This window comes from Lissotriton vulgaris, chromosome 3_1, assembly GCF_964263255.1.
Source record: "Lissotriton vulgaris chromosome 3_1, aLisVul1.2, whole genome shotgun sequence".
Lineage (NCBI taxonomy): Eukaryota > Metazoa > Chordata > Amphibia > Caudata > Salamandridae > Lissotriton > Lissotriton vulgaris.
In genome coordinates this window covers 716,185,681-716,199,713 of record NC_141689.1, presented here as the reverse complement: position 1 = coordinate 716,199,713, position 14,033 = coordinate 716,185,681, and the positions used below count along the sequence as shown (strand labels likewise).

The following is a 14,033-nucleotide window of genomic DNA, read 5'->3' as shown; positions in this document are numbered from 1 at the left end:
TACCGCCTTAGACTTTGCTCAGATTCAGGGCTTCCTATACGGCTCCCCGGTGCTGCAGGCCTTGCCCACAATCACCGGGACGGTGTTCATGGCCTGCGCGCTGCCCTCCGCCTGGGACTGGAAGCTGACTAGACAAACGCCCCTATGGCATGGTACCTGTTTGAGTGAGGTCTCATCCCAGGAGGGCTTCCGCCGCTGGGACTTGGTGGGGATATCACTACTTGGAGATGGGTGGGTAGGGGACCACATGCGCTCCTTTTCTGACCTACAGCATAGGCATACACTCCCAGTTCTACAAATATATGCAACTCCGCCACGCCCTCAACATACACCTACCAACACCCACCTCCCTCCTGGAGTTTAGTCCTCTTGAAGCCCAAGTCATGATGGGTAACCTGGGTAGGGGGGCCGAGGGGGAGGGGAGAGTGTCCCATATATACCGAGCCCTGGTAAATAACTGCCCCACATCCCTGGATCGGCTTAGGGAGCGATGGGAGGGGTGGGTGGGCCCCTGGACGAAGCAGACTGGCGGGACTCCCTTATGGCACCCAAAACCTTAACCACATCTTCAAAGCTCCGCTTGGTCCAGCTTTATTATCTCCACGTGGCATACCTCACGCCTGCGCGTCTTTTTCAAGCCGGCGTGAGAGACTCCCTGGCTTGTGCGCGCTGTGCTGGCACTCCAGCCGACTTCTACCACATGGTGTGGCTATGTCCGGCCTTGGATCTGTTCTGGGGGGCTGGAGTGGAGCTCGAGCTCACACGGGCTCTGGGATGGGTGGTTCCCAATGACCCGAGGCACTTGCTACTGGGAGTGTTTGATGGCCTTGGCGGCTCTCGGGCCGAAAAGCGCTTTCTGGGCACAGCGTTGGCGAAGCGGGACATAGCGGCTAAATGGTCCCAGGCTGAGGCACCGGTACTACGGAGGTGGAGGAGGGGTGTGGACTGGTGCAGGGTGCAGGAGGAGGCCCTCTTTGAGGCTCGGGGACGCCCAGAAATGTTCAGCAAAGTTTGGGGCAAATGGTTTGGTCTGCTGCCATCTTGATGGGCCCTATCTCGTGATGTCCGTCTGTTGTGAAGGTGCTATCTATTTACTCGGAAAGGGCTCATTTGATTTGTCTTGTCGTCAGGGAGGGACAGGGGTTTTTCTTACCTGTGATGTGTGACTTGTTGCCAATGAAATTATATGTATTGAAAACTTCAATAAAATTTGATTATCAAAAAAAAAATGTACCCATTGCCCAAGATTTTCTATCCAATGTATCTAATGCAGGCTATGCCACAACAACCGCCTCCGTGATGAAGAATCTGCAACTTTCGCTAGAGTCGTTCATCTGGGGCAGTAAGAAAGTCAGAATGGCTAGGGAACTTGCATATCTTCCAATAGCCAAGGGAGACCTGGGAATACCCCACCCGTTGCGTCATCACCAAGCAGCACAATTGAGATTCTTGGTGGAGTGGCAACTCTTGCTCACGGAAAAGCATTGGTGTTTTCTGGAAAAGGCAGTAGCCAGCATCCATATTTGGAAGATATTGTGGCTTCCACCTAAGAACCGCCCTCTAGGAGTGTACATTTCCCTGGTGGTCAGGGGGCCAATTGGGGTCTGAGACTAATTGGGTGTTCCTAAGGGCCTTTCCACCCTGTACCGTGGCCTTATGTGCAGCAAAACAAGAATTATTATCAAGATGGGGAAGTGATCTTACACCCACACACTCAGATGGATACACAAACTCTGGGACCTGTTCAGCATGGAAAAGTTAATGGCAATAATCAATCAAGTTTGAGAAGATATGGGGCTCCTGCTTAAAATAATTATCCAACATCTTCCAGGAACTCACCTGCCTATTCCCTACGAATCCTACGTCTTACAGCTGGCATACAATCGGACACTTAAGCTACTGTGTGGTGGGAATTGGGACAACACGGACGACATCACACTGCATACGGGCCTGGCATGTTTTGCTTAATATTTTCATTAATTGATAAAAGTACTGTTACCTCCTCCCCCCACCTCTTCTTGGTTGGCCATTGGATGTAGGCAAATGATCTGTACACTTTTTTCCCCCAAATAAAAATTAATACAACCCTAAAAGCAAAGGCAACACACTTTCAACTCCAAACCCCCACAATCTAGTGTGCTAGCTGCGTGAACGAGCACTTCAGTTCCCTACATAATGTTGTGAGCTCTAAACAAATAATATAAGATAATAGAAGTTTCACAGGTAAGCTTGACCCAATAAGGTAACACCAGCGACTGCTAGTGGGACATCTAATAAGGAAGCATTCTAAATGAAGATTCCTCTCAATTTCACTCCCGGTAGAGACCCAGGAAACTACATCTCAAACTAATTCTTATTTTGTGTGCTGGCAGGACAAAGTCTCTTCAGCCAGACCCTGGGTTTTAGCAATAAAGCCCAGGTCGGGTGTCAATTGGAGTGTCTTACAGAATAACAAATGGGCTTGATTTATGCCGATTGTTCATTCAATTATTATTAGTTTAGTTTACCATTCAACAGATAGAAGAAGGCAAAAACGATAGCAGTATTAAAAACCTGTGAACCTATTTGGTCCAAGGCCTTCTTGGGAAACTGTCAAGGGAGCGGTCTAGTTGAAGACCAGGAAAGACACTTAATTGAAAGGAATGGAATCTATCTCTGGAAGTAACAGGGGGAGATTGGCTGGCTTGTGCCAGAGACCGAGAGGGCAGCAAGGCAATTAAATAGCAGCAGAAAGACAGGCTGGGGAGTTTACCTCGTGGTGACAATTATCGGGAGCAGAGTTCTAGACGGATTGATAGCCATGGTCGTTGGGTGGCCACTCATTATAAGGAACTAGGATATGAGATAAAAGGAAAGTATGATAGGTGCCTTGGTAGTTAGGTAGAGAACTGAACCAGATAGGCACCGTTAGACAATTAAGAGTGAAAAATAGGCAACAGCCAGGGGGGGGGCGTGGGGGGGGGATGGGGTTGGGTGCAGGAACCTGGATGTATGGTGGCGGGGAGAGTGACAAAGTTTGGGTAACCAGGTGAGAGGCTGGGAAAGAGTACAGGACAGTGTTGCAGAGCTCAAGGAGACAGGCTGCTTCCATATTAGGATGAGACGGGGTGATTTGGGGAAAACGAACCCCAGCAAACAGATATACAGAAGGGAATGGAAATCAGGGCACCAATATTGTAAAAGGCAGACCTGCAGGAAAATGTCAATTAGAAATGTGTTCTATTACATAAAAGCATCCGTTATGACATGACAAACCATCAAAAAATTATATCTAAAAGTGCCATGCATTACAGGATCTTGGAACACAACATAACAGCACCTTGTATGAACAATGGCATTTCAACAAAAATTGTTTAATCTTTAACGCTTCATATTGGAGGGGTTTTTTATTCAGTATGTTTCTCTACGGAACAACATTTTATTGTTGTCTGTTTCCCAATTCTTTTGAAGTTGTTCAAGGACTTTGTACCAGAGTTGATATTTTGTTCCATCTCTGCAAAATGTTTAGCTACAATAATTGTTCAGAATTCTTTCTAATGCAACTTATGATCAGATAGCTGTTTTTTATTTTTTACTTTGTACAATGCAAATCTTGCTGAAGTAAATCTTGCTGAAGATACATATAGGTGTTCTTAACGTGGAATATCTGTCTAGTATAGGATTTACTTTGAACAGGGTATGGTGTCCTGTGGATTGATGTTGTACTGGCTAGGTCTATTCTCCAAGGCTGGTTTCTTACAACCAAGGTCTTTAAGGTTTCGGTGTTAAGTGTACGCAAATATGGGTTTACCTTGAAAAATGTTAAAGTAGGTTTCAAACTGCAACACTGACCAGTTTTTAGGTAGGCCAGACTTGATCTACATGCTTTCAACTCAATACTTTGAGACAGTCTCCAGGCGGGGCTTCTTGTTTTTTGTGGCAAAAGTGCTTCCCATGAGATGTTGGGATAGCCCACTTGTGGCTTTCGCAAGGACTTTGGGCTGAGACCCTTGTTTCGATTTCTTTTAAATTTTATTACTGCTTGAATGTTGTATTGAGCTTGATCACTTGCAATCCTTTAAACCTTAGAGTTGGCCAACTAGCAAATTGCATTATAGTGCTTTCTAATGAAAGCATGAGTAGTAGAGAAGATTGTGGTCTGTAGTTCTCGGTGTACAAACTTTGGTTCCTAATAAACCATTACATCAAGAAAGTAAATCTGGTTGCGGCATAGGTGACCAGCAATTTGAATCCCGGGATGATTTTTTTTTAAACAATAACATGGTCAATGTTTAACTGCAGGGCTGCACTTGTGGCATTCCACATGAGGAATCCACAATAACACGTTTGTATAAGAGACCAGTGGTCCAGTCAGGATTGTTATATATTTGATTGTGTTTAAATTTGGGTATACAAGGGTTATCATAAGAGGGGCTGCTGAAGAACAAATGGAAGTACTGTTGCATCACAAAAAGTACTGGCCAGAATATTCAAACTAAATATGATAAAGGGCAGAACAAATTTTCCAATAAAAATATAATGTTGACCCCAATAATAGTATGATTTTAAAGGAACCACTATGGCTTTAAGCCCATGTTGGTGGGGATTTAAAGTGTAGAGTACTTGCACATAGAGTGTACATGGGATGATGGAGTGATTGTTTGCTATCTACACATTCAACAGTATGTTAAATGTGTTGGAGGGATCTTTGTGACAGGAGGGATGGCCCTGTAGTAAAGGCTATAAAAAAAATCAATGTACTTTCCCACGTTCTCATGTAGTGAACCAAAACTGGTCACGATGGGTCTGAATGGAGGATTCCGCATGTTTTATCCAGTTAGGAAAGCACCTACATTTATGAACTCTGAGGGTCAATTGGTAACATAGTTCAGGGTATCATGCTTTATCCAATCATTATCTTCAGCTTCCGATAAAATCTTCGGCAGTTTCGATCAAAAGGAATCCTCTCCAGCGTCATATAGGCAGTTTCGTAAAGAATAAAGCACTCTGATATTCGCAAGGATCTTGTTTGCGCTATATAAGACCTTCAAAATAAATAAATAAAACGTTCATTGATTTTTGTATTTAATCCTTGAATGTAATGGTCACAAGTGCTCCACTTTGTCATCTCTTTTGAATAGTATTCTCCCATCTTAAGCATTTTTTTATGATGCCTCTTTGTGGGTAAGATTCCAATGCATTTTGTTCTAGCATATGATATAGATAGATTTTGCAACACCAAGTCTATAGGCATATGGCTGATGATGGAAACTAATCTTGAAGGTGGGGTAAATATTTTGTATTCTACTGCGGTGGCTGTTGCTTCTTTGTCAGAATTATTGTCAAATAAATCTCTCCATCTAATTGATCGCATTCATTTATAAAAGTAAATGTCAGTTTCTAGTTCACTGGAGTAATAGGTGTTAACGAAAATTGTGATTTTTTGAGATAATCAATTTACATTGCATGAAATAGTCTAGAGAGGAAATACTGATGATTGTTTCATGTCACTCCTTTTACACGCTACCTCTATACCAGTTAGTCAGTTTCGGTACCGAAGCCCAACAGGTTACTGCAGTTATTTCCTGGCAGACCATATCCAGTTTCTTATAATTTGTCACTTCGCACCCTTGGTTATACAACCTCCTAGAAAGCCATTTGGAGTTCAGTACTTACCACCAAGCGGCAAGATCCCTGGCATATCTTTTGCTTCTATTTAGCTGCCTCACAACCCTCTCAGGCTCCTGAGACAATCCTCTCCAGTCCCAGCCAGTCAGCATCCTTTCTTGGTCTTCAGTCAGACTGCTCTCAGGCAGTCTACAGATGGGTCTGAGAACCATCTGTAGACTGGAGTAATGGTAAAGTCTGATTACTTTGGGAAACAAGGAGAGGAGAATTCCTAAGGTTACTTTACTCAAGTAAAATTAAAGTGTATTCTGGGAGAGTGTAAAACGACCCAGTCCCGTTATTTAGGCAGCCTTCCAAGACTATTAATTTAATTTACCTTATGTATGATTCTGATTTACACGTAAACTGTGGAGTACATTGGAGGGATGGAGGCCCAATAGCAAATTGGACAGTGCTGTTTTCAAGGAGGTTATGAATCCAGAAACTGAATATTTTCTTGAGCCCCTCCTTAACCACAGGTATGATGAAGAAAGATGCCAGAGGTCATAAACAGTAAAATCAGTCTAATATGCATTGATAGTAGAAGATGTTTATCTTGTTTCTAACATAAGTTCAGATAATAAATTGGCAAGCTATTACTTGTTTGGAAAAGGATGGAACTGAACTTTGTGAGGGCAAGAACAACTTAAGAGCTAGGTGGACATCAGTGAGCTCTGGCCTGTTAGAGGGGCGGGGGGAGGTTGTATTTTTCTCAGCCGTCTTTTGCATACCAGTAAGGTGCACTGAAAAATCAATATTAAGTCTTCTACAGTGGGGAGTATGTGTTTAGAAGGATATTAAATGTGATGGTTTTTTCTAGCATCGCTAGTACAGTGACTGAAGACCTACTTGTGGCAGTGTTTATTTTTCCAGTCCCCAATCTCCTGGCACCATTAGCCACCCAGAAATTGTTGCAGAAGTCTTATGTTCAGCCCAGCCTTCAAGAGTATGAAGACACACAATATAAGGGAGTTACAAAGGGAACGGACAGGCTTATTAGTTGAATGACAGTTCATTAAACATTGGTGATATTGGAGGAGTAGTGAGACATTCCATTCTCCATAGTATACATCTGTGAGCCTTGTGCCCAACACTGCTGCGAAGTCTTGAATGACGTGCACTGGTATGATAGTGAATTTATTAAAATGCCTAAGCCAAGGGCATTCACTTACTAGTATCTGTAAATTATGTGCCACTGTTCGATACCAGTATGTCTTGATCTACTAGTCGATCACAGTAGATAGACAATAGTCCTCTAATGCCATAGGAAGGCTGCTACCACCTCTTTATCTTTGAAAAAATATATGGCACCAAATTTAAGCTGAAAGTGGGACTCTGAGTTACTAATATTGATGACCTCACAATTTAATGTGCAGCAACTCTTCAGAGGTGGCATACAGAAATACACCCTGTAAACATATGGCACACGTGGTGCTCTGCCAGCATTCCAAAATGTTCTTTTTCAATCAATTTGTTGGACAGGTATTATTGATTGGCACCCTTGCACTTCTTTTGGATGAATGTTTGCATATTCTGGGCTCGGCAGTCAAGCAGTTAAGGTCTTGGACAGAGCAGGACCTCCAACAATGGAGCCTAAAGCCACTCTGTACTATATCTAGCACCCATTGTCTTTCCCAAAACATTATTTGGAAAACAAGAGCACTTACAAGAGAGGCCCACTGCTGCTAGTTCCAAATCCCTCTGCTCAGCCTTTTTCAGTCTCTGGGACAATGGGTGTCTCTGCTACCATTATACAGATTCAGGCACTACATGCCTCAACTGATTAGCAGCAAAACCCTGTAAAATTCTTTCTCTATTCTTGCCGAGTGGTTTTGAGGATCTGGGACACTGTTTTCATCTTGTGGCTCACATAGCCTGCGTGAGATCCTAAGAGCTCAGATCCATGTAATGGACGTTCTTGGATTTGTTGACAGGTATTTGGCATAACCGATTTAAATCACAGCCCAAATAATCTCCTCAGCAGCATTTCATGGCAATAGCCATGAACTGAGAATTTAGCTGAATATTTGCCACAGCATGCTGCAGAGAATCTTGTTGCATTCTTCCTGATCTATTGGTATGTAAGGAAGTTATCTGGGGTGGACAATTGCCCACCTCAAAGAATACTAACATTTAAGTTGTATGGGTGAACCTCAAAGTCACTAACTTTACCTGAGCTCAATGTCTTGGTAGTTATGACACAGCACATAGGCATAACCTAGGGCAGTGTGTAAAGAGAAGTGTTTTGTCTGCTGGTGTGAAATGGAATTAGAAAAATAGAGCACCATTTAATCAACAAATTGACAACAAAAGGCAAAAACCCAACAAGGAAAACAGAGCTTTTAAGTTTCAAACTTTTAAGGACAAAATAGCATCAAAAAGCATTAAATGACAATGCTAGTCTAGGGAAGCGAAAAGCCTGGACCTAGGTGCTATTTCAGGCCGACTGTGATAGAGTGCAGGTCAAATACATCAAGTGGGTTTATCCAGGTTAAAGATGTTACTGTCTGACTTAGTCTTTTTTATGGAACTGAAAATCCCTCAGTGGGAAAAGTATGATGCCGTATCTGAGGAAGGAGCATCGAAATTGGCCATTTTTGACTCAAGTCCAGGGAGTTCGTGGAAATCTAAAAAATGTACTGAGCCACAACTTTTCACGGTTTCTAGAGCAGCTCCAATGAGTTACTTCTAAGGCTACCAGGATCTCAGAGACAAACACCAGCACAGGGCTCTAGCAAGTCCCAGTCCTGGTCCAGTTTGTACTGGTTGTAGGAGGCTGGCTTAGTATATGGTGCACACTTATTTAAGTGGAGTACCCCCCACTAATCCATTATGGTGATTTTAGTGGTCTTAGACAACCTTAGAAAGCTCTCTAAGTGGTAGCTGTGGAGAGCATCCTCTGGGCTTAGTACAGAAGGAGTGTGAAGCAGCTTGTTTTACCAGTACGAATGATATAGTGTAGGTTAAGTGCAAAAGAACAACACAGTGTTGTTATAAAATTATATATTTATTATAAACACACACTAATGCATTGAAATGTCGCATCCCTAGAGATATAATCACAATACACACAATACTTCATATATATGGGGGATCTGGAAGGAATGGTAAGGCATATCCATGCTGGACTATTTGAAGCACCCCATCTGTCGGAAGTAATGCTCAGTCGCCCCTGAAGGTAACAGCTTACCCTGCCTCCAACCGGGTGGTCATGTGCAGCTGATAGCAATCTAAAGTGACTTGGTGGTGGTGGCCAGAGTGGCGGGAGAATGAGCAGTATGTTGCCCCGTAGGACATGAACATTGTCGGCCAGATCCCAGACTTCAGCCTCGAAAAGTCGACGTGGGTCGCTGTTTTTGAGGTGGACCATGGCGTTACTGTGACACCAAGCCCCTTCTGAAGTCTGAAAAAGGACAAAACTGTAGGGGATGTTATTGCACGTATGCAGAAAAAGACCGAGGGAGTGCGCTGTGGTTCTGCTTTCCTTGAAGGGCTCCACGGCGGAGTCTGCCTCATCTCCAGAGAGACGGATACCATCAAATGGCATGCCCATTAGTGATGCCTGAACTGCACAGAGAAGCCCATGGACCTCATTTAGGCATGCTGCCAAAGCTCCACCCTGGTACTGACTGCCATGCCCAAGGAGTCCGTTGTGTCAAGCCCTAGGATAAAATAGATACTTCGATGCATCATCACCATCTTAAACGACCTGCATCAAGTCAGCGATGTATTCTTCAGGGACTGTAGACAAGATCTCGATGACCATGTCCCATAAAGCATTCGCACATTGTCCCAGGAAGCAACTGGCATTCACTGAGAAAAGAGTGAGGCCAGCTGAGGAGAATACTCTCTTCTCAAATGCCTCCCTGCATTTTGATTCCCAATTGAGAGGCGTAATAGTAAATGGTTCAGTCTACTTGTGGACGCCTGAACCACCAAGGTTTCAAGCATAGGGTGGTGGATGAGGAAAGGGGGGATTCACTAGGTGCAGGGCTATGGCTTCTGCTGACTGGCATATTATTGATGAGCAAGAGCAAAATTTGGCCCAAGTAGCCCATCAGGGCTTATGCCAGTGTAGAACAAAAACGATTGAGAACAGTAAAAGTTGAGCGAAATGTTTTTGTCATAAATGTCCCAGTGCAAAGCAGGAGATCACGAGGGAGAGGAATGGAAGAAAATCTCGAGTTAAACGTCCACAGAAGCAAGGATGTATGGCATAAATATTAGCTTGTAATACCAAATGAATTACCACATTTTAGAGGTTGGTGATAGTAACATAAGCTTGTGGGAAAGGTCTGCACAATAAAGATGCCCTCAAAGCAAGGACTGTATGCACGAGCCACACTTTCTTTGGTTCAAAGACGACATCATTGATACCACATAAGTGCCGGGAAAATTTTAAATGGCCCAAAACTAAACGGAGTAAAATACAAATTAACTAAACGTAAATCATGTTCTGGACAAATGTAACATACTTTCCAAAAGTGAAAAATGGCTATAAACAAGGCTTTTGCAGCTAAATGGAAGAATTACAGTCATATGGGAGAAGGTAGTATAAACAATAAAAAAAGTTCTGCCTTGTAAATGTTAACAGGGTATTTACCATTTAAAAATCTGAGAGAAATTACCAAAGTGTTCAAAAAAACTTTTGATACCTTCATGTTAGAAGCTTCCGATTCCAATATTGTAAGATGAGTTGAGTTGTCCTCTAGTTCCTGTCGTAGATTTGTGTTCTCCATTTTCAGTGCCTCAACTTGCTTTAACAACTGGTCATATGACGCTGCAGCCATGCTCGCTTACCCTGGGACCTTAAACAATAATATACCTTATTACAAGAGATTCAGAATTTGATCAAAACAATTGTTTAAGGCAAGTAAACGACCAGTGTGAAACACTTTTCGGTTGTACTGAGGAAATTATTTTTCACTAGCACTATAAAATATTACATTCAAAAAGGTGTTGCTCGGAACAAAGTAAACACACAACTCAACATAAAGTTCTGCATGGTCAGAGAGTCAAATGCAAACCAAAGATTATACAGAGATAGCGTGGTCTAATCTTAAAAACAAATACGGTTTTAATAGACACGGGCAGCTGGGTTATTATAACTCCAGTGACAACCATTTCGCAAGATACTAAGACAGGATCTCACCTCAGGATTTTGCCAGAGGTCTAATTTTCACGCTAACAAGTGTAGTATCTTTTTTATTCGAAAACGGGAAAGGGAACACAGAGGAGGCTATGAATGAGCCAGGTCTTATTTACCAAAATGATGTTTTAATGAGGAGCAAGCATTACAAACAGATGTTTTAAAACTGCATGGCTCCAAAATTGGATTGCTACCGTGATTGTGTTGCAAGGATTTCACTCTTAAGAGAGCACTAGAAAACTGGGCATCAGGAGAGTTTGGACACTGTTGTATCTAGTGTACATCAAGAGGTGTTTCTCATATCTTCAGTTGTTTTTTACATTACATATTTACAAACGAACAACAGGGGAGCCTATATTCACACAGTTTAATTAGGCGTAGACGCCAAGAATAGAAACCAGATTTCCACATAGCAAGGTTTGTAAAATGGCTAGCCACTGAGCGGTCATATAGATCAGTATAAGGGGCTACACACACTACATATTGCTGAATCATAACACTATGAGCTAACCTCTCACTATCCAGTAAGACTTACTTACATAGAGAAATACTAGCGCACAACTTTATACCTGTGCATATGAAGTGGCAAAACAAAATCCTGCTCAACCCCAGCAATTCAGATTAGACCTGGCCATAAATCAAATATATCTGAACCCTACAGATGGACAAACACTAGGAAGGAAAACAAAATGAAGAAAATAATTAAGAATGTATTATTTTAATATAACTTTATCATGGAGGTTAGTCAGGCAACTAAATGACTGCTTCTTATACGAGCTGTGGTACAGTTTCAACTTTTGATGCTTGCTTGCTCAACTGACCCACAGTTTTCTCTGCTACCTGTGTCTGGGCTGAAAAGAGATTTTTGGGGGATGCTCGTGTTCACTTTCACTCAACACTACAACTATGTAAAAACTAGACGTATAGCATGGATCCTTTGTACACTGACCGGGCTCTGCTCTGCCGGTGTGCTGCTGGGCCGGGCTTTGCTCCGCCGCTCTGCTGTTGGGCCGGGCTTTGCTCCACCGACCGACCCGAGGGGCCGGACTACACTTACCAAGTCACCCGGGACCGGCGGGGACGCAGCACACGTTTAGCCCCAGCGCCAGGAGGCTCATAAAGCTCTGCTGGGATCCTCGCCCCGCGAGACGCGCGCCGGGAGAAGCCCGGGACAAGGGCGGGGCAGTCTGTGGCAGTCCGGGGCTGAACGAGGTGAGGCGAGGCGGGGCCACGGACCCTGGTAGCTGCGGATAAGACTTACCCCCATTTTTGTGAGATTAGTATGTTACGTTTTAAGGATATTGTATTGCTATATTCGTATTTCAATTTTAATGTGAGTCACTCATGATAGCTACGGTGTTTTAAATACTTGTTTTGCCGGTTCTATCCTAATCTTTAATAATGTCTAAACTTCGATCTGCGAAAACTCCCTCAGCGTCAGCCACAATGGATAACTACCTAGTTAAAGTAGTAAATAAGATTAATAATGACCAGCGACTTTCACTAAGTCGGGGTAGTCCCCCCGCTTCCCCCTCTAATCTGTCTACCTCTCTAGATATACCAGCGCTAGACAATAGCTATAATCAAGGTAGCCAGGATACAATTAATAATGAAATACCAGTATCCCCAATACAAGGTCAGGTTGTGCTGGACGATCTCTCCGACATGAAATGAAATGAAATGAAAATGGGGATTTGTAGAGCGCTGCAGTTGCCCTGAGGCATCCAGGCCCTGGAAGACAGAAAGATGCCCTCATAAGTTTACTATTTATTGAACAGGAGATTTTTTAGCTGTTTGCGGAAGCTGGTTAGGTTGGCATTATTTCTCATCTGCAGAGGGAGGGTGTTCCAGAGTTTGGATACATTGTACGAGAACGAGCGTCCTCCTGCTCTGGCTCTACAGATTCTTGGAATCTTGGCTAAGGATGCCGCTGAGGAACAAAGAGTCTTGTTGGGTAGGTATGGAGAGATCAGGGAGCAGTTGATATCTGGGCCCATTTTCCAGAATGTCTGGTGGGCAATGCAGAGAGCTTTGAACTTCACTCTGTCCCTAACAGGCAGCCAGTGTAAAGTTTTTAGGCCAGTTTTTATTGAGGTCCTCCGAGGGACTCCCAGTAGCGCCCGGGCAGCACAGTTTTGAGTGCGTTGAAGCTTTTGTAGGGTGTAGTCTGGTGCTCCAAGATAAAGGGCGTTATTAAAATCCAGGCGGGATTGGATAAGGCCCTGTATAATTATTTGTCTGGCCTCGAATGGGAGGAGGGGAAGGATTTTTTTAATCACCCTGAGGAGGCCGAAACAGGTAGCTGATACCTTAGTGGCCTGTGTGTTAAGGCTCAGCGATTTATCGAGCCAGACTCCCAGGCTTTTGATGTTATCTCTGGGGGGTAAGGCCATACCCATGCTTGAGGGCCAAATCAGCTCTATGGTGGAGGGGGCCGCCGGGCCCAGGAGCATGAGCTCAGTTTTGTCATCGTTGAGCTTCAGGCATGAGCTCATCATCCAGCTCTTTACATCCTCCAGGCAGGCCGCTAGATCAGGTGGAGACTGGAGGCCGCGCTTTTGTGCAAGGGAGACCACCAGCTGGGTGTCGTCCGCATAGGAGATGATATTGACACCATGCGGACGAACAATTCCAGCCAGTGGCCTCATGTATGCATTAAAGAGCGTAGGGCTTAAGGATGAGCCCTGCGGAACTCCGCATCCCAGAGGCCTACTAGATGAAAGGGATGTGCCGTCAAAGACCTGGAAGGTTCTGTCCGATAGAAAAGACTCGAACCATGTCAGGGCATCTCCGGATACTCCTAAGTCGGCAAGACGGTTCAACAAGATTTTATGGTGTGCCGTGTCAAACGCGGCACTCAGATCGAGGAGGATCACTGTCACTGACCCCCCTTGATCCAAGATCCGTCTTGCCTCCTCAGTTACGGCCAGTAGGGCGGTCTCTGTCCCATGTTTAGGGCGGAAACCCGTTTGGGAAGCGTCAAGGAGGTGGTTTTCCTCGAAGAACGTCGTCAGAATGGTATTGACGTGTTTCTCCAGGATCTTGGACGCCCATGGGAGCAGAGAGATCGGGCGGTAGTTGCTAGGGTTGGCTGGGTCAAGGGAGGTTTAATTTTAGTAGAGCCCGCACCATTGCGTGCTTCCAGGACGTGGGTACTGTCCTACTCAGTATGGAGGAGTTCAGTAGTTCCAGAAGGGTGGGGAAAATGGTTTTACTGGCCAGTCCCAGTGAGCCTGGA

General features: G+C 44.1%; 1 protein-coding gene across 10 annotated transcripts in view; it reads right to left on the bottom strand.

Moving 5' to 3' along the window:
* APC (APC regulator of Wnt signaling pathway) overlaps positions 1-14,033 on the bottom strand; it is an 831,398-nt gene that overhangs the window by 432,379 nt on the left and 384,986 nt on the right. For all 10 annotated transcript variants that reach the window (XM_086961019.1, XM_086961023.1, XM_086961027.1 and 7 more), the window contains one exon: positions 10,302-10,454. In XM_086961019.1, the coding sequence (XP_086817145.1) occupies positions 10,302-10,436 (135 nt within the window). In that variant the 5' untranslated portion in view covers positions 10,437-10,454. The remainder of the gene's footprint in view (positions 1-10,301; positions 10,455-14,033) is intronic.